At 44.1% G+C, this 21,780-nt stretch overlaps 1 protein-coding gene across 5 annotated transcripts in view; it reads right to left on the minus strand.

Moving 5' to 3' along the window:
- Positions 1-21,780, minus strand: part of plekhg4 (pleckstrin homology domain containing, family G (with RhoGef domain) member 4) — a 32,795-nt gene that overhangs the window by 9,447 nt on the left and 1,568 nt on the right. For 2 of the 5 annotated variants that reach the window (XM_058629015.1, XM_058629014.1), the window contains exons 2-20: positions 18,158-18,352; positions 16,296-17,796; positions 15,900-16,148; positions 15,694-15,817; positions 15,526-15,619; positions 8,948-9,037; positions 8,597-8,719; positions 8,418-8,516; positions 8,077-8,349; positions 6,237-6,359; positions 4,971-5,162; positions 4,110-4,888; positions 3,789-4,038; positions 1,725-1,811; positions 1,414-1,638; positions 1,163-1,333; positions 609-789; positions 418-534; positions 199-343 (exon numbers count right to left, since the gene is read on the minus strand). In XM_058629015.1, coding sequence (XP_058484998.1) covers positions 199-343; positions 418-534; positions 609-789; positions 1,163-1,333; positions 1,414-1,638; positions 1,725-1,811; positions 3,789-4,038; positions 4,110-4,888; positions 4,971-5,162; positions 6,237-6,359; positions 8,077-8,349; positions 8,418-8,516; positions 8,597-8,719; positions 8,948-9,037; positions 15,526-15,619; positions 15,694-15,817; positions 15,900-16,148; positions 16,296-17,796; positions 18,158-18,352 — 5,018 coding nt within the window. Of the gene's footprint in view, positions 1-198; positions 344-417; positions 535-608; positions 790-1,162; positions 1,334-1,413; positions 1,639-1,724; positions 1,812-3,788; positions 4,039-4,109; positions 4,889-4,970; positions 5,163-6,236; positions 6,360-8,076; positions 8,350-8,417; positions 8,517-8,596; positions 8,720-8,947; positions 9,038-11,563; positions 11,860-13,081; positions 15,620-15,693; positions 15,818-15,899; positions 16,149-16,295; positions 17,797-18,157; positions 18,353-21,780 lie in introns of those variants that run through there. The other 3 variants (XM_058629017.1, XM_058629016.1, XM_058629018.1) reach the window with 3 other exon arrangements.

The raw sequence follows: 21,780 nt of genomic DNA on the forward strand, positions 1-21,780 counted from the left end.
ACTTTGTAACTGGCCTGTGTGTGTTGCTTTGTGAATGCTCCTCTTGTACAAGATTAAACCCTAGTTTGGACACTGAGCTGACTCCGATCTCCTTCCTATGGATCTCAATTCTTTTGACAAGCGCCAAATCATAACATACATTATCTCAAGGCATGTCAGACAGGTGAGTGACAGGTGAGTGACAGGTGGGTGTGGTACCTGAACATGTGCAAGTTGAGTGAACCCAGCAGACTAGACGAGGAAGAGGAGGGGCCTGTTGACCTGGGGTCAGAGGTCACTAGTCCTCGTTTAAATGGGTTCACATCCAAGACAGATACAGCAATGGACGCTCGTGTCCTAGCACCTGGACAAATCATCATCATCGTCATCATCATCATCATCATCATCATCACTGAGTGTGTGTGTGTGTGACATCACCTCTGCTCTTCATGATGTAATCCACAGCTCGGTCACTGATAGCTGCGTCACTCGGCTGAATGTCCAGAAACGGTTTACTGCCGACGCCCATCGATACCATCTCCTTCAGTCGCATCTCTGTACACACACACACACACACGTTACATGGACTCTTTCAGACAACCTCTGACCTGTGACCTCCTGTCGCTGACCTTTGTTCCTGGTGGCCTGCGTCCACAGGATGCGTGTGATGTCACTGGTCCAGGCGTGTTTGATGTCCAGTGAGGTGGACTGTAGGATGAAGGTCTGGTTCTTGGACGTCCTCCTTCTGAACCAGATCTCAAACCTGAGCCCGCTGTCACCGCTCGACTCCGTCAGACCCACATCTGCGCTCTGAACCAAAAACACCACCTTTATATCCCTGAGGGTCGACCTCTGACCTCAGTACTGATCATTAATTATTTAAACTGTAAATCAGTGGTCCCCAACCCCCGGGCCGCGGACTGGTACCGGTCCGCAGAGAAAGAATACATAAGTTACATTACTTCCATTTTATTAATTATCAGATTCTGAACGATGTTTTATTTTGAAAAATGTATATGTATACATATATATATCGTTTTTATATTCACATTGATGAACATATATGCGTATAAATGTGTATATATATATATATATATGTTCATGTGAATATAAATAAAAAAATACAATATATTTGTGTGTTCATTTGTTCATGCGTTCATTGTGTTCATGTGTTCATGGTTACCTTGAAGGAGTGTTTGTAGATGAACACGTCCAGACCTCCTTCCATCTTCTTGTGTTTACTGAAGAGAACGAGCTCCTCGAACAGGAAGACATGACGCTGACACTTCCTCCGCCCACTCCACACAGTGAACTCATCCTGACGGATCAGCTGACCCTGCTCCTTCAGATTCACCTACACACACACACACACAACAGGAAGTGATGTCACACTCCGTGGGTCACATCTTAAACTCGTCACTGTCACTAACTTACATCACAGTCTCGGATGGCATCCATAGCCAGCAGGTCGTTGCCGTGGCGAAGCTGAAACTTGACCACGTTGGTGGCAGCCTGCAGCGCATTAAGCTCCGCCTCCTGGGTCACGCCCACCTCCTTGATGATGTCATTGAGCAGCAGCGCATATTTACTCATTCTCTGAATGGGCTTCAGCAGGTACGACAACAAATCCATCTTATCACCCAGCTGCAGCTGTTTCCACTGAGGGCAAAGGTCAGAGGTCAACACAGGTAAGCAGAGGTCAATGGAGTTCACAAAGGTCAAAGGTTATATGACAAAGTTCTCACCCTGAAGAAGTTTCCATGGTTCAACAGCAGAGCATCAGACTTTGGTTTGTTTTTACTGTAGAGAGCGTAGAGAGCAAACTGCTGCTGCTGCAGAGGAACAACAACAACAACAACGTCAACAACAAAATCAACAACGTCAACAGGAGTGTTTGTAGATGAACCCGTCCAGACCTCCCTCCATCTTCTTGTGTTTACTGAAGAGAACAAGCTCCTCGAACAGGAAGACGTGACGCTGATTAGATATAAAGGGAAGATTAGATATAGGTCGGTAATTAGCTAAAATTACCGACCTATATCTAATCTTCCCTTTGTTTCTAAAATCTTAGAAAAGGCAGTTGCTAATCATTTATGTGAATATTTGCGCATTAATGGCCTGTTTGAAGATTTTCAGTCAGGTTTTAGGTTAAACCATAGCACAGAAACAGCACTAGTTTAAGTTAGTAATGATCTTCTCTTGGCCTCAGATAATGGTCTAGTCTCTTTACTTGTCCTGTTAGATCTTAGTGCTGCATTTGACACCATTGATCATAATATTCTACTGCAGAGATTGGAGCAGACTCTTGGTATCACAGGTGCTGCCCTCTGCTGGTTTAAATCATACTTATCTGATAGATTCCAGTTTGTTCATGTTAATGATAAAACCTCACTTCAAACTAAAGTTAATTGTGGAGTTCCACAAGGCTCAGTGCTTGGGCCTATACTTTTTACCTTATATATGCTTCCTCTAGGGAACATTATTAGAAAGCACAACATACACTTGACACACAGCTATATTTATAAATGAGGCCGGATGAAATAGGCTGAAATAGGCTGTTCAACTCCAGGAATGTCTCAGAGACATTAAGTCCTGGATGACCTGCAACTTTCTACTTTTAAACTCAGAAAAAACTGAGGTCATTATACTCGGCCCTAAACACCTCAGAGAAAAACTCTCTGATCACATTGTCACTTTAGATGACATCACCATGGCTTCCAGTTCCACTGTGAGGAACCTTGGAGTTACTTTTGACCAGGAAATGTCATTTGATTCACACATAAAACTAATTTCCAGAACAGCCTTCTTCCACCTGCGGAACATTATGAAAATTAGAAACATTCTGTCTTTACAGGATGCTGAAAAACTAGTTCATGCTTGTGGCAGTGGGGCTTGGTTAGAGCGACGGCTGCTGGAGGAAAGGAAGGAGTGGCTCAGCCGGTGATCAGACAGCTGGACAGAATCAGGTAATTAGTCAGCTATATAAGCATGTTTGTAACCTGGTTCTGGTCTCTTGCAGTAGGCTGGGTCCTCACGGAGACACAGCGAGAGAGAGACGGAGAGACACACACAGACAGTCAGAGCAGCGCAGCGCAGCAGAGCGCTGACATCGCAGCCACAGCTGACTCCTTTTGTTTTGTTTGCTTGATTGTTTTCATTGGACAATAAACCGGTACATTTGCTCCCTCAACGCCGCCTCCTCGTCCTTCCCGAACCCCAGTGAGTGGGAAAAGCTCACAATGCTTTTGTTACATCTAGATTAGATTATTGTAACTCCTTATTATCAGGATGTTCCAACAAGTCTGTTAGAACCCTTCAGTTCATTCAAAATGCTGCAGCACGAGTTCTGACAGGAACTAGAAAGAGAGACCATATAACTCCAGTGTTAGCTTCTCTACACTGGCTCCCCGTACAGTTTAGAATTCAATTTAAAATCCTCCTCCTCACATACTCTTGTCCTTTCTCTCCCCCCTTTCTGTCCCCCACCTCTCCGCTGTCCCCCATTTTCCTTTCACCCCAACCGGTCGAGGCAGATGACTGCACATCTCTGAGCCTGGTTCTGTCAGAGATTTCTTCTTCTGTTAAGAGGGAGTTTTTTCTCTGCACTGATGCCTAGTGTTTGCTCATTGTGTGAACTGTTGGGGGTCTCTGCTCTCCTTGATGTTGTCTATGTACAGTGCCTATGTCTATGATTTGGCGCTATTCAAATAAAATTGAATTGAGTTGAATTGAACAACAAAATCAACGTCAACAACATCAACAACATCAACAACAACAACACTACAAACAAACGTGATCATGTGACCTACATGTCTCAGGAAGCAGTGAGACACTCGGAGCGGGTGTTTCCAGCACGACTCCAGCTCTCTGAGGAAGAACTGACTGTGAAAGTCCAGAAGTTTCTCCAGGTTCCCAAAGACCACGGAGCGTTTCCCTCTCAGATCCTGAGGAAGGTCCACTCGCTCCATCTCAGGAAAGTAGTGATGGATGATGTAACGCAGTGAACGCACATATTCACGCTCAGTGGTCACCATCTCCTCCACCATGTGACGCAGTTTACTGCACACACACAAACATCACAAATCATCACCATGACAACTACTCTGTGAGCTCCTCTGTTGATTACCCACCTTCCCTTGGGTCTGGGGTCTGCAGTGGGCGTGCCGTGCCCTACTGGCCCCGCCCAGCTGTGTGTTGCCGTCCTGGGGCAGAGTGTGCGGTCAGCGGCCTCGGTGCCGCTGACCTCCAGGCCGCGAATGAACACGCCCGTGTTTCCTCTGCGCAGTGGCTCGCTGAGGGCTCGAGAACAGGGGCCGTACCGCGGCGTCTCAGGGGGCGGGCCATCAAAGCTCTGTGTCTTCCTGAGCTGCTGCTGCCTGCTGGAGAAGAAGGAGGGGGAGGAGTCGAGCCGTGGGAGGAGCTGTTTACGCTGCGGAGTAGAGAATGAGGAAGTGAGGGGGAGCAGGAGGGAGGAGCAACTAGGAGGTGAGTTGTTGGTGTCCACCTCCAAGGGACAGGAGGAAGAGGAGGAGGAGGAGTAACGGATGCCCCACAGTCCTGATGAAATCTTCTTCCTGGAGGAGGTGGAGCTTGTGCTGGGGGCTGGGTCAGAGCACCTTCTCTGGGTGGAGTCTCGAGTCCTGAGTGCAGCCTCCATCTTCCTGTCAAACATCTTCTTGGTCTCCTGACACTTGGACGAGGCGAAGCTCAACTGACGGACGCCTTGTTCGCCCCGCAGATCCTCAGCCTCCGCCCTCATCTCCTGGAAACGGGCATCTGTGATTGGTGGGTGTAGGCTCTGGTAGTCCTGCAGGGAGCCAATCACAGCCTGACATGTGTCAGGCAGCGAGCACTCGTCCATACTGATGCCAGCGAGGTGTCGCAGGCCGGCAAATGCCCAGCCATACGCCTGCAGACAGAGGTCACAGGTCACATGACATCAGAGGCACACACATATACACACACAGACACACACACACAGTGATGTGTACCTGGTCTAAGAAGGTGTACAGTTGAACAGCCCGCTCAATGTTCTGACCCGTGTCATTGACTCGCTGAGAGAAGTCCTGAAGCTTAGCCCAGAAAGAGTGAACTTTGACCTTGTAGACGTGGAGGTCAGCTGATGACACGCCCTCCCAGCGCTCCAGGTGAGTCAGCAACACCTCGCCACGTTTACAGTACTCCTCAAAAACAACAAACACACAATGTATATGAAACAGCTCATCACCTCAGGACACGGGAGTGTGTGTGTATATATACATATATACGTGTATATATACAGTACATATATACGTGTGTACATATATACATATATACATGTGTGTACATATATACATATTTATATACATATATGTATATATGTATATGTATATGTATATGTATATGTATATGTATATATATATATATATATACATATATATGTATGTAGGGCTGGGCGATGTGGACTGAAACTGATATTGCGATATTTTTTGTTCACATGGCAATATGTGATATTATAATGATATTTTGAACAAAGCGGGTTAGCTCGCTAGCTCACTGGATGGCCGCTCAGCTGACAGCTGAAACCCGGCGTCCGGAGTGTACAACAGAAACCCTGACACAGGAGACCAGACCACTGATGTGTTTTAAGTCCACTTGGAGCCTAAATCTGCAGCTAACAGCTGGTGCCGCTAAAAACTAGCGACAACAAACAGGCATTACGTCACCAGATCAACTTTTATATTATATTAACGAAGATGGTTAAGAAAAATGTATCAGAGTAAAAGTACACATTGTATTTAGGAAAATAACAGTGCCATTATTCTTTTTCTTAGCCACCAACTGCTCACTCTCCACCTGCACCGTGTCCACCACATTTTCCTCCAAATGTCTGTTGTGATGCGTAGCGTGGGCAGGACAACACTACGTCGTACGTCCATGTAAGGGGCGTGGCTGAGCAGCTGAACTCGGCTTGTAGGCTCAGAGGGAAGCGGTCGGCAACATAAAATAATACATAATATACCGGTATGGTGACATTGCTGCTAAGTTAAAACAATTTCCCCTTGGGGATGAATAAAGTATTTCTATTCTATTCTATTCTATTGTCTCAACAACATGTCTCTTTCAAAAATATACCAGTATAACTCTTATTAACTCTTATTAAGTATATCGCCCAGCCCTACACACACACACGTATAGATATATACACATATAGATATATATATGTATCTATATATGTGTGTGTATATATATGTATATTTTTATAAATAAACACATACATAAGCAGTGGTGCTGAACTCTTTGAACTGTTGTTGTTTGTTGATGACGAGCTGCAGAGAATCTTCTGTTTGACTCAAACTCTTCAGACGAGGCTCCGCCTCCTCCTGCAGCCACAAGCTCACCTGAATCACAGGTACAATCACAGTGAGTGACAGGTGATGGTGATGGTGTTGGTGTTGGTGTTGGTGATGGTGATGTTGTTGGTGTTGGTGATGTTGTTGATGATGGTGTTGGTCAGTGTTGGGAGTAACGGCGTTTAAGTATTTAAGTATTTTTTCAGTAACAACGGAGTAATCTAATTAATTACTTTTCCTATCGTTGCAACGCCGTTACCGTTACTGAGAATGTTAAGTGGTGCGTTACTTGTGTTACAATTAGGTTGAATGAAGCGCAGCAGTGTCGGGCTTTCTGACAGCCACACATCAGCTGCCGGGAGAGAGCAGGGGTGGAGATGATTGATGACGACACAGTTGCAAATGCGATGATGATAGGCTGGGTGGACGGGTGCCCTGCTCACGCTGTCTCACTGCACACTCTAAGACAATGGCGACGAGCCGGGGAAGCGTAGAGTTTTTTTAAGTGGAAATATCGACACTACTTCTCCCTTACCGAGGTAAAAGGAAAGAATGTATATGGAACGTGTGTTGTGACTTGTTATGTCGTCAATAAATTCAGATACACGCAGTTTCCTTGGGAGCTTCTGCTAGCCATACTTTATTGTTTGTTGTCGGTGATGTTGTTGGTGATGGTGATGTTGTTGGTGATGGTGATGTTGTTGGTGATGGTGATGTTGTTGGTTATGGTGATGGTGTTGGGGATGGTGTTGGTGATGTTGTTGGTGATGGTGATGGTGTTGGGGATGGTGTTGGTGATGTTGTTGGTTATGGTGATGGTGTTGGGGATGGTGTTGGTGATGTTGTTGGTGATGGTGATGGTGTTGGGGATGGTGTTGGTGATGTTGTTGGTGATGGTGATGTTGTTGGTGTTGGTGATGTTGTTGGTTATGGTGATGGTGTTGGGGATGGTGTTGGTGATGTTGTTGGTGATGGTGATGTTGTTGGGGATGGTGTTGGTGATGTTGTTGGGGATGGTGTTGGTGATGTTGTTGGTGATGGTGATGTTGTTGGTGATGTTGTTGGTGTTGGTGATGTTGTTGGTTATGGTGATGGTGTTGGTGATGTTGTTGGTGATGGTGTTGGTGATGTTGTTGGTGATGGTGATGTTGTTGGTGATGGTGATGTTGGTGTTGGTGATGTTGTTGGTGTTGGTGTTGGGGATGGTGTTGGTGATGTTGTTGGTGATGGTGATGTTGTTGGTGATGGTGATGTTGGTGTTGGTGATGTTGTTGGTGTTGGTGATGTTGTTGGTTATGGTGATGGTGTTGGGGATGGTGTTGGTGATGTTTTTGGTGATGGTGATTTGTTGGTGATGGTGATGTTGTTGGTGTTGGTGATGTTGTTGGTTATGGTGATGGTGTTGGTGATGTTTTTGGTGATGGTGATGTTGGTGTTGGTGATGTTGTTGGTGTTGGTGATGTTGTTGGTTATGGTGATGGTGTTGGTGATGTTGTTGGTGATGGTGATGTTGTTGGTGATGGTGATGTTGGTGTTGGTGATGTTGTTGGTGTTGGTGATGTTGTTGGTGATGGTGATGTTGTTGGTGATGGTGATGTTGGTGTTGGTGATGTTGTTGGTGTTGGTGATGTTGTTGGTGATGGTGATGTTGTTGGTGATGTTGTTGGTGTTGGTGATGTTGTTGGTTATGGTGATGTTGTTGGTGATGTTGTTGGTGATGTTGTTGGTGATGGTGTTGGTGCATTGTGAGTGCGCTCACACTGACCTCAGTGAATCTGTCCTCCAGGCTCCTGAAGTCCAGGATGAAGCTGAGCTGCTGCGTCCTGGTGTTGGACAGAGTGACGAGATGGTGGAGCAGCTCATCCACCTGATCGTACAGAGACGACACCGCCTCCACCGCCGCCTGCCACGCCTCTCTCACCTCTCTACGCAGCCATGACAGAGAGGCCCCGCCCTCCTGCTGTAACCGCACCAGGCGACCGTCTTCAAGGACACCACACATCACCTCTTTGAAGCGGGACAAGAGCAGCTCCGCCTCCTACGACAGCGACAAACAGACGTGGGTTGCTCTGGTTACCATGTTAACCAGGTGACTGTGTGTGGTACCTGAGCAGAAGCAGGAGGGGGTGTGGTCTCCAGGACGTTGATGGTTTTCTGCAGCAGGTTGATGACATCATCACACTGACTGGTCAACTGCTCCACTCTCTGAATGACACAGGAAGTACAACGTAACCACTTCCTGTTCATTTATAATAACAAACAAACAAACTAACAAACTAACAGACCGATCTGAAGCAGAGCCAGCTGCTCTGACTGAAGCTGAAGGAGCCTCCTAACTCTGTAGGAAGCTGCTGCAGTGCTACCTGTCTGTGGAGAGACTCCAGAGACGTCAGCACCTGCACCTGCACCTGCACAACAACAACAAAAACAACAACATGAAATAACAACAGCACAAGAGGAAACGTGTCAATAAACCAGGACACAGACACCAGCAGGGCACGTTTCAGTATTAACAGAATCAGCACACACTTCTATCATCATCATGTGGTTAGCTCCTCCTCAATGTGGGAGGAGTCATCACAGCACAGCTGCTGTGACATTTCCTTTGCTAAATGTGTGTGTCTGTGTGTGTGTACCTGTGAGATTGTGGGTTTGTCCACACGCACACATGAATTGTCTCTGTTGACCAGCAACAACACGGTGTGGGCAGAGCCTGGAGTCTGATCCTGTACATAACAACAACAACACACAGATCCAGTTAGAGGTAAAACTGGTTTGTGTCATCGTGGTTCTGGCTCCGCCCCTAATCACCCTCCTACAGTGCCCCCTTCTCCCAGCAAACATGCCCGTGCGGGGCCTCAAGTGGGAAAGTATGGGCTAACTGTTGGACAGTGTGGGCAGGGCACACCCACACTAATCCCATTTGGGCCCTGCGTGGTTTTGCCCTTTAGGGCTCCATGTGGGTTTCGTGTGGGCCAACTCACACTTGGGCTGGCCCACACAAAACCCACATTTAATAGATCAGAGTGACACACAGGAGCTTAATGTGAATTTGTAGTCTGCCATACGTTGTTGTGTGAATAATAATGAATAATAGGGGCGTTACGATTCATCTACTACATCAATGTATCAGTTTATATTCATAAACAAAAACAACAACACAGTAGGTGGATTCTGATTAGGTGCATGGCAGTTTGGTGCTGCTTTAATCTTTCTTATTCTACAATATTGTGCTGGGGTGGGAGCACAACAAAGGCAGAATTCCAGCTCGGTGGTAGGAATGAGGCTGGACCCTCTTGTGACAGTGGCAGAGAGAAAAACTCTTGACAAACTGCTGAGCATCCTGGACAATGCCAGCCACCGTCTGCGCACTGTCATCAGCAGCCAGAGGAGCCACAGAAGCCTCAGCAACAGGCTCACAACTCACAGAAATGTGCAATAACCACAACAAAAACTCAAAAAAACATGTGCAATAAAACCTTGGGCAATATGGGGAAACTGTAGGTGTGTGTGTATACACGTATACATGTATATGTATATGTGTGTATGTATGTATGTGTATATATATATATATATATACATATGTGTATAAATGTGTATGTATGTGTATATGTATGTATACATATACTGTATAATAAATAGCATAGTTCATTTTTATCTTATTTTTTATTTTATCCTATATTTTATTCTATATTGTATGGTGTTTGGTACCTGGGGTGTTTCTCTTTCCGGTCTCCTGTAAAGTGTGACTCTAATTTAAACAGTGCTGTGTGTGGATGTTGGAGCTTTTAATTTCCCAGAGGGAACCTACCAAAGGGATTAATAAAGTCATCTGTCTGTCAATATCAATAAAGAGGAAACTGAACAACTTATCATATGATAACTTGGCTCTTGGGCCATAACAAACATGGGAAAGAACCCATATCAATGGTTTAACAAACATGATTTACTGAATAAACACAAATGAATTAATTGTCAAACTAAACATTGACAAAGCAAAGGCTTTGAAAATCATTGGAAACAGAAGTACAAATTGGTAGGTGTAAAAAGACAGTATTTAAAGACAACAATAACAAACTAGTAACACACTACCACCTAGTCCACCAAGGTGACTAAGTGACAGAGCAGTTTGTGTTCTTCTTTTCAAATGTGTTCCCATTTCCTCCAACAACACAACCTAAAAAAGAAAATCTTCCAGTCTGTTACAAAACACATGTAACCACATACTGTAAAGGCAAATTCACAAACCACTGATTACATATTTATAGTCCAACAAGTTTTTGATAAAACCTCTCAGAGCAAATAGATTATCTTTTATTGAGTGTGTTAAACCTGGTTATGATTGAGTCTTTGTTTTTATTCAAAAACCTATTCACTATGTGAACCACTAAATACGATCCTGAATTGAAGAATTTGAATAATTACTTTTAAAATTTGAATTTGAAAAATATAAAATGAAACTGAATATATTTGTTTGAAAATGTATTGAAATAAATTTGAAACTATTTAATTTGGATGAAAGAAATTCGGGCCACACGGTTGCCTTTGCAGCAAGAAGACCTGGGTTTGAGCCCCGGTTGGAACAAGGGTCTTTTTTTGCTACATACCTTTGTGACTGCCTAATGGTTATTGTTTACATTGAACAAAAAACTGAGCACCCCCATCACTGTCTGTTGGAACCAGCTGTGGTGCCTTGCTCTCGGTAAGAGAAAATACAAAAGTAAAATCAGTTTTATATATATGTGTATGTAATGTATATATAGGCATGATAGGAGCTGCCGTGAACCAAGAATTGTTGCTGTAAACTGTGAAAATAGAACATTTAATATAAAATGTTTTGATTGATGCCATTTTTACAATGTTATATTATATCTTGACTTATTTATAATGTCTTTTAAAATGTTGATTCACCTAAACTCTTTATTTCTCCTATGTATATGTATATATATATATATATACATACATATATATATATATATATACATACTGTATACCTACAAAGATACACTGTGGGTACTTTTAAGAACAATTTTATTTTTTTATTTGACATCATCAAACCTAGAGGTAATAATAGTATATAATATAATATACAATAATATAATAATTATTATTGTCAGAGAACTCAGGGATTGTATACATTACTGTCCATGAAAATAATGACAAAAGATGAAATTTAAACAAAGAACAATTCCATCTTCATATAATGATCATAAAATTGTAATGTCTGGAAAACACTGGACCCAAGAGCACGATTCAGTGTCCAAAAAAAGGTTTTTATTTAAAGCAAAAACCTTAGCAGCAAACAAAGGTGAAAACTAAACTGAGGGAGGGAGGTCCAGAAAAACCTCTGGCATAAGTAAAAGGCAAAAGTCTTAGGCAGAGCACGAGAGCAGGGCATGTGGCACGACGATCTGACAGAGGGTGAATGAGAATGGGTTGTATTTGTAAGGGAGGCTGATGAGGATAATGAGGGCCAGGTGTGGAAGTGGGCGGGGAGACTCAGGTGAGTTGAATGAGGTGATTGCAGGGCCAACGTGAGTGACAAGATCTGCAATGACAAGAGAATTAGTGAGGGCAGATCAACACAGGAAAAATAAACAAAAACAGTCCTTAAGCAGATGACCCTGTGACACCATCTTCATATAATGATCATAAAATATTAAAATAAAGTCAGGCCAGAAAATCACATGATCTAATTATTATAATTACAACAACAAAAGTATTTGCACAACATGTTTATCTTGAACTCTAATGTGTTTATCTTATTTATCAGTAACTTTATTAACTGATAGTGATGACAAGACAAGCAGCCTCCTTGGTGAAGATTGTAAAACAAAACCCCCCATCGTCGTTCATTTATTTACTTTTCCCATAAAGTTTTCATATTGTTTTGATATTGTTCGGTGTTTAGCGTTTCCTTGCTAGCGCTGTTCCAGAAAAATCTCATGGCCGCGCTTCGGTGTGCTCGTACACAGTTGTGAGCCACAGACTGTAATAACTCGTAGGCTAGCAACAGCATATGGCTGAAAATCATAGCCCATAATACCACTGAACACTTTCGGCTGAAAGTGTTCAGTGGAAAGTAAGCGGAAAAAAAGAGATCTGTCAAACATTACTGAACGGTAGGTTTTCTAGTAACAAAGTGGGGAAAACAACGTTTAACTATTTGAAATTATTATACGATCAGCCATACCTACCAAAACATTTGTGTTTCGTTTTGACTGAGAATGAGATATTTCTTAACATTTTTTGGTATAAAACTACTTTTAGCTAGGATTAGCTATATTTCTCTCATGCCCTTAAGTAATCAGTTTATGTATAATTACTATTTTAAACTTGAGTAAGACAATAATTAAAAATATGTGGATCCCACACTGGTTCACTTATGATGCTGTATAAGCACTCTTGCATATTACCTTAACGTTAACGCTAGTTAATAACTAATCGGCTATGTTATAAAATAAAAGTAGACTACAGATGTTAGCATAACAGCTGTGCTAACTGGTTCTGTTAACCTCGGTAGTACGTAACTGATGCATAGTGTGTGTTACCATGAGTAACTGAGTCATAGACAGCCTTTAATGATGATAAATTGAAGACAAACGATGATAAAGTCGTCACGGTATGTGTAAAGTGATTCCGGTGTTAGCACCGCTTTACGTTCTCGATAACGCCTACTTTCACTGAAGTGGAAATAACACAACCACGCGTACGGGATAAGGGTTGTTTTACACAGGGTACATTTAGTTTAGGTGTATACAAAAACCCACCTTGTGGTACACGTCGAGCATCACGATGCAATCCCCAGTTCATCTTGTCGAGATGTTCTCTCGTCCGGTTCCAGAATTCAACAAAAACAAAGCCCAGACCACAGCTGTAGTTCAGCCAGTCAAAACCAGTTTGTTGTTTCCCCTATCTGTGCACTAGCTGGGGTCATGGCTGTAGTACATACTGCCATGGATGTATTATAAGAACTGGATAGATCATATACCTACCCCCTTTGCCTTGAAGACAATTTTGTCATGGTGGCCACATGTGGTACTACAACAACAAATACTCAAAGAGCAATTTTCCCATTGACCACAACTCTTTTACAATAGTGGTCAATTGTAAAAGTGTCTACAGGGACACCTGGAGACATGGACACAGGCTTTCATAGATCTTTATATTATTTTTATCTGGGAGTAACAGATATCCAGATAGGGTTAGGGTCAAATCAAATTCATGAATTCACAATACTGCCTATGGTCATTTCTAGCTTATGTGTTAGCCTGCAGATATGGATTTAAGTAAAGTGCCTCATTTGAAAACTGAACCTTTAATTAAAAATTGAGATGCTGATGATGGAGATTTAAAGGATGAATAATTAAAAGAAACAGTGGTCTGGGTGTTTTTTCTTCTGCATTCTGAATCATGAAACCCACATAAATTGGAAAACATAAAAACAGTAGCACATTTTACACTTATTTGCACATCTCACGTATGAGTAGCACTTTATAGTTTGTCATATTTGAAGCACCTACTTATTTCCAGCTCCTATTTGTAGCAAAATGTTGAAATGCACTTATTGTAAGTCGTGTTGGATAAAAGCATCTGCTAAATGACATGTAATGCGTGTATAGTCCTCCCTGCCCAATATAGGATGATTTTATTTAATCATTACGTTACATTAGATGTCATTAAGCAGACGCTTTTATCCAAAGCAACTTACAAGGGAACTGAGTACAACCTGCCAGGGGTGGAGTTGAACTTGCAACCATGAAGTCATTTGCACACAGGGTACCAGTCTAACAGGGTACCAGTCAGCAGGAGCTGCAATTAAAACGTGACTCCGTAACTCAAGAGATTGGGACGAGGGAAGGAGCAGGAGAAGGACAAAATGTCTCCACTGGTATCGTCTGTTTACAGTTTTGCTGGTTTTGCAATTTAATTTATGTTTTTGATGGTTTCAGGATCTTTGTTGTTGTTGCTGTAGATGATTTATTTTTTCATGTTTTCATGTTAATAACGTTCAATAATGTTCAATTAATAAACTAAATCCCACCAGTAAAAGAATAACTTCAATAACAACATGCCCCACACTATGCCCACACCCAGCCCACAGTGGGCTGGCCACTGTGGGCCCCAATATTGTCGTGAAAAGCAGGGCACGTGTGGGTACCACGGCGGTTTTGGGGCCCACAGTGAGCCCACAGTGGGCCCCACAGTTAACGGCCCACAGTGGGCCCGCATGGGCCCCACAGTTGCCAGCCCACAGCGGGCTCGACAAAGAGAACAGAGAACTGATCCAGGACTTTGAGGACCGGTCCCTGTTGAACCGCCTCTAGCTCAATGCGGGGAAAACTAAAGAACTGGTGGGTTTGTGCAGGAGACATCCAGGACATTGAGATGAGGACCTGGACTGGATTGATCTGGTCTGATCTGACCAGTTGCTGCCCTCTACAGGAAGGCTCAGAGCAGATTAAGGTCCTAAAGACCTTCTACGACTCAGTCGTGGCATCAGCTATCTTTTAACTTACATGTTAAAGATGAAACATGTAAAATTTTTACATGTTTCATCTTTGTATATAATGTAAACATCAAGTCCATACGATACATATATATTCAGGAAACTGTATTTAATGTACTATTTGAACTTGTTTAGTGTTTTGTTACAGTGTACTTTTATTATTTATTATCTTTATCTTTATGGGCCACACGGTGGTGTAGTGGTTAGCACTCTCGCCTTGCAGCGAGAAGACCCGGGTTCGAGCCCCGGTTGGAACAAGGGCCTTTCTGCATGGAGTTTGCATGTTCTCCCCGTGTGTGCGTGGGTTCTCTCCGGGTACTCCGGCTTCCTCCCACAGTCCAAAAACATGCAATGTGGGGATAGGTAAATTGGACACTCCAAATTGACCATAGGAGTGAGTGTGAGAGTGAATGGTTGTTTGTCTCTATCTGTGTGTGGCCCTGCGATGGACTGGCGAACTGTCCAGGGTGTACCCCGCCTATCGCCCGATGTAGCTGAGATTGGCACAGCACCCCCCGCGACCCTCTGGTTGAGGATAAAGCGGTAGATGATGATGATCTTTATCTTTACTTTCTTTGCTGCTGTAACAAACCGCAGGACTGCAGTGTGTCTAGCGCCGCCCTGTAGGTGCTCAGTGGAATCAGACTGATGAAGCTCCAGCAGGTCACAGGTCAAACACAATTTATCACCTGTCTATGGACTCACCTGCAGGGACCTGAGGGCAGAGAAGAGGGCGGGGACCGGAGCAGCTCTGCGTGCGTCCACCAGCACCGTCAGCCCCAACGCTCGCACTTCCTCCCTGTTCCACACAGGAATTGATGTCAGAGGAAGAACAGCTGCACTGTCACCTGTGAACTATGTGATGCTTCATACCTGAGGGTGGAGCTGTAGTAGAGCAGGAGGTGGAGCAGCTCCGCCCCCTCACACTCAGAGTTGGACCACACAGAGCTCCAGGTGTTGACCGTCACCAGAGCCCGCCCATTTCTGTCAGTGGTTCCTGCAGAGACACAGACCAGCTCAGTCTAATCTGAGTCCAAACAGGGATTAAAGTTAGACCTGGTTTGGATTAAACTTCTCACCAGGCAGACAGAGGGCGCCAGAGCTCAGCAGCACGCCATAGAAGCTGGACTGGGAGGACTGGAGACACTGAGACAACTGTGAGGACTGGAGACACTGAGACAACTGTGAGGACTGGAGACACTGGGACAACTGGGAAAGGGACTTTGAGACAGAGGCAGCAGCTGATTGGTGGAGCAGTTGTTGTTGTTGTGTTGGCCTGTTGAACACTCTGAGATGTGATTGGTCACCAGGAGAAACAGTGGTGAGACCTGTGAAGAGACAACACACACATACACACACACACAGTGACTGACCTTTAACACACACACACACACAGTGGCTGACCTGTAACACACACACACACGCAAACTAATCGGCCAGTCAGGAAGAGGAGGAAACGAGACGGATGTTTGTACCTTCAATCTGAAGATCTGCTCCTCCTTCTCCAACTAACTCGTCAGAGCTTTGCTCCTTCTGCTCCTCCTCTTCTTCACAGCTGTGCTCCTTCTGCTCCTCCTCTTCTTCACAGCTGTGCTCCTTCTGCTGCTCCACACACACTTCAGTCTTCAGTTGTGATGAGGAGACGCTCACTGCTCTGATTGATTCTTCAAGTTCTAAGAGAGGAGGTGGTAGAAGCTTTTCACAATAAGAGTCCTGAGAGGGTTTTATAGTATTTTCACAATAAGAGTCCTGAGTGGGTTTTATAGTATTTTCACAATAAGAGTCCTGAGTGGGTTTTATAGTATTTTCACAATAAGAGTCCTGAGTGGGTTTTATAGTATTTTCACAATAAGAGTGCTCAGCAGTGTTGATACATTTTCCTCTCTCTTCTTCATCTTCTTTTCCTTTCACCACTTGCTTCTTCTTCCTCTCTTGACTGACTTGACCTTCCTCTTCACTCTTCACCTCCTCCTCCTCCCTCTCTACAACCTCATAACCCGACACATGTTCCTCCTCCTCGTTCAGCCCTCCCTCTTCCTCTCTCAGTGCCACAACTTCAGTCCGTGATGTTTGTTCCTGTGAGGAGGTTCCTGTGACTTCAGGAGGAGCAAAATAGGAGGAGGAGGAGGTGCGGATACAGGAGTCTTGGGTGATCATTTCCTCCATGACCTCACAGAGCCTGGAGAGGTGAGTGTGTGTGTTGTCAGATGTGTGTGTGTGTGTCTGTGTGTGTGTGCTGCTCCTGGCTCGGAGTTGTCGGCTGATCTCCTGCGTTGATGAACCTCTCTGTGTTGAGAATGGAGGCAGCGTCAGCTCCTTCTGCTCCGTGAACTCTGTCAGCTCCATCAGCTCCTTCAGCTCTGTCAGCTCCGTCAGCTCCTTCAGCTCCTTCTGCTCCGTCAGCTCTGTCAGCTCCGTCAGCTCCACGTACTCCCCCTCCGAGTCCTCAGCCTCACTACTCATTTCTGATTGGTTGGCTTTTGTGGCGAGGTGGGGCTTAACATCCTCCCGTCTCCAGGAGTGAACGTCTTTATTCTGATCATGTGACTCCTTCTGGTCCAAGGTGGCAGTGTGGGACTGGGAGCAGCTGAGCAGCCGTGGGTAGACCACGTCCTCCCAGGGAACCCTGAAGATGTGGTGGTTGGCGGCGAGGACGCATAGTCGCAGCGTGGACACGCCGCGCAGCTCCCTCTCCCTGTTCACCGAGTCCAGCCAGGCCATGCTAAAGAGAGAGCGCAGCGCTACCTCGGCCACCTCCTGCTGCTCCACATGACCGCCACCCTCTGACATGCTGCACAGGAGCAGGCAGGGTGACGAGGACACGCTGCTCCTGCAGGAGGCGCTGTGGACTCCAAGAGGTGGAGACACCAACAGGTAGAAGTCACCTGGTAGAAGAAGACGCTGGTCCACAGGACAGAGATGGACGACTAACTTCTCCTGAATGCACAGAGGCCAACCTTCATCACAGGACTGCACCTGAGGAAAAGGAGGAGTCACAGCTGTCAGAGGGAGGGGTTAGATTGTTCAGAGGGAGGAGTCACAGGAAGCTTCTGCTTCTCAGATGAATGTGTCTTTGTCTTACTGGTGTCTTCACAGTTTATTCCATTATTTCCACATAAGTTCTTTAAAATGCTTCAAACTGACATAGAACTTAGATTTATTTATATTTTTATTCACACACTGTTATTGTGTTAGAAAAAGATCTTTCTTTGCTAAATAAGCAGAAACAGGTTAAAGGTGCATTACTGCCACCTGGAGGCTCCTGCCGCTACTACACAGATAATCCTGGGACAGGGTCCATCACTGTGACCCTGAGACCAGGGACAAAGCTACTCACACGGTGCTGCTGCAGCGCCTCCAACAGGAACTTGGCAGGTAACAGGAAGTGCAGGAGACAGCGGACGCCGTCTCCTCTGTAGCAGCTGTCCACCACACTGAGGACCTGACAGAGGACAGTTGCTGATGTGGCCTGGAAGGGCGGGTAGAGTGAGGACAGAACCTTTTGGATACATCTGTCCACAGATTCAGAGTCCTGCAGAAAGGACGAACATATAAGACCTGAGACACACAACTACAACACGTTCAGAACAACACGTTTACAACTACAACACGTTCACTACTACAACACGTTCAGAACAACACGTTCACTACTACAACATGTTCACTACTACAACACGTTCACTACTACAACACGTTCACTGCTACAACACGTTCAGAACAACACGTTCACTACTACAACACGTTCACTACTACAACACGTTCACTGCTACAACACGTTCACTGCTACAAGACGTTCACTACTACAACACGTTCAGAACAACAGGTTCAATACTACAACACTTTCACTACTACAACAGGTTCAGAACAACACGTTCACTACTACAACACGTTCAGAACAACACATTCACTACTACAACACGTTCAGAACAACACGTTCACAACTACACGTTCACAACTACAACACGTTCACTATTACAACACGTTCAGAACAACACCTTCACTACTACAAGTTCAGAACAACACGTTTACATCTAAAACACGTTCAGAACAACACATTTACAACTACAACACGTTCAGAACAACACGTTTACAACTACAACATGTTCAGAACAACACATTTACAACTACAACACATTCAGAACAACACGTTCACTACTACAACACGTTCAGAACAACACGTTCACTACTACAACAGGTTCAGAACAACACGTTCACTACTACAACACGTTCACTGCTACAGCACGTTCAGAACAAGACGTTCACTACTACAACACGTTCAGAACAAGACGTTCACTACTACACGTTCACTACTACAACAGGTTCACTACTACAACACGTTCAGAACAACACGTTCACAACTACAACACGTTCACTATTACAACACGTTCAGAACAACACGTTTAAATCTACAACACGTTCAGAACAACACATTTACAACTACAACACGTTCAGAACAACATGTTTACAACTACAACACGTTCAGAACAACACATTTACAACTACAACATGTTCAGAACAACACGCTCACTACTACAACACGTTCAGAACAACACGTTCAGAACAACACGTTCAGAACAACATGTTTACAACTACAACACGTTCAGAACAACACATTTACAACTACAACATGTTCAGAACAACACGCTCACTACTACAACACGTTCAGAACAACACGTTCAGAACAACACGTTTACAACTACAACACGTTCAGAACAACACATTTACAACTACAACACGTTCAGAACAACACGTTCACTACTACAACACGTTCAGAACAACACGTTCAGAACAACACGTTCAGTACAACAGGTTCAGAACAACACGTTCACTACTACAACACGTTCAGAACAACATGTTGACTACTAAAACCCGTTCACTACTACAACAGGTTCACTACTACAACACGTTCAGAACAACACGTTCACTACTACAACACGTTTACTACTACAACATGTTCAGAACAACACGTTCACTACTACAACAGGTTCAGAACAACACGTTCACTACTACAACAGGTTCAGAACAACACGTTCACTACTACAACACGTTCACTACTACAACACGTTCAGAACAACATGTTCACTACTAAAACACGTTCACTACTACAACAGGTTCACTACTACAACACGTTCACTACTACAACACGTTCAGAACACCTTCACTACTACAACACGTTCAGAACAACACGTTCAGAACAACACGTTTACAACTACAACACGTTCAGAACAACACGTTTACAACTACAACACGTTCAGAACAACACATTTACAACTACAACACGTTCAGAACAACACGTTCACTACTACAACACGTTCAGAACAACACGTTCAGAACAACATGTTTACAACTACAACACGTTCAGAACAACACATTTACAACTACAACACGTTCAGAAGAACACGCTCACTACTACAACACGTTCAGAACAACACGTTCAGAACAACACGTTTACAACTACAACACGTTCAGAACAACACATTTACAACTACAACACGTTCAGAACAACACGTTCACTACTACAACACGTTCAGAACAACACGTTCAGAACAACACGTTCAGTACAACAGGTTCAGAACAACACGTTCACTACTACAACACGTTCAGAACAACATGTTGACTACTAAAACCCGTTCACTACTACAACAGGTTCACTACTACAACACGTTCAGAACAACACGTTCACTACTACAACACGTTTACTACTACAACACGTTCAGAACAACACGTTCACTACTACAACAGGTTCAGAACAACACGTTCACTACTACAACACGTTCACTACTACAACACGTTCACTACTACAACAGGTTCAGAACAACACGTTCACTACTACAACACGTTCACTACTACAACACGTTCAGAACAACATGTTCACTACTAAAACATGTTCACTACTACAACACGTTCACTACTACAACACGTTCAGAACACCTTCACTACTACAACACGTTCAGAACAACACGTTCAGAACAACACGTTTACAACTACAACACGTTCAGAACAACACATTTACAACTACAACACGTTCAGAATAACACGTTCAGAACAACACGTTCACTACTACAACACGTTCAGAACAACACGTTCACTACTACAACACGTTCACTACTACAACACGTTCACTACTACAACAGGTTCACAACTACAACAGGTTCACTACTACAACACGTTCACTACTACAACACGTTCAGAACAACACGTTCACTACTACAACACGTTCACTACTACAACACGTTCACAACTACAACAGGTTCACTACTACAACACAGGGACAAATTGCTTTTTTCTTCTCCTTCACTCTTTTTTTTATTCGTCTTTTCACGCTGTCATTTCCAGGTAGAGCTCATTGAGGACAGTATCCTGTGTGTGACCTTATCTGATCAGTGAGTGAGTGAGTGATTGAGGGACAGCTCCAGGCTTCCATGTTTCTGGAATGTTTCACATACCGACCCTGTCACAACACGACTCGACACGTGAGTCGTGTGGACCCTGTGGATCAGGAAGAGGATCAGTCTGTGGATCAAGATCAGGATCAGTCTATGGATCAGGAAGAGGAGTGGGAGACCAAAGTTTGATCCCCAACAAAAGTCACTCGTTGTTTTTACTGTTTCTTTGAGTTGTTTTTCAAAGGTAATGTTCAGCTCTGCATGGAAACATGAATAAATAAACAGTTTAATCACAGCTGAGTCACTTCAGCTCACACACATTTGTCTCCACCTCCTCTGGGGTGGAGTCTAACCATCCCACACAGACCTGTCACCATATGGAGACAAAGACGTCCACACCTTTGTGTGTGTGTGTGTGCGCAGAGACGTCACATAGGTAAAGTCTGAAAGTTGTTTAATGACACATTCATTCATTCATTCATTCACGTGTGCATAGACACACAGACGTCCTCTCTCAGGACTGAAGACACTGAGGAATCGTTATGAATCATAGAGTCGTCGTTTGAATGTAATC

The sequence above is a fragment of the Solea solea genome, chromosome 5 (assembly GCF_958295425.1).
Source record: "Solea solea chromosome 5, fSolSol10.1, whole genome shotgun sequence".
Taxonomy (NCBI): Eukaryota; Metazoa; Chordata; class Actinopteri; order Pleuronectiformes; family Soleidae; genus Solea; species Solea solea.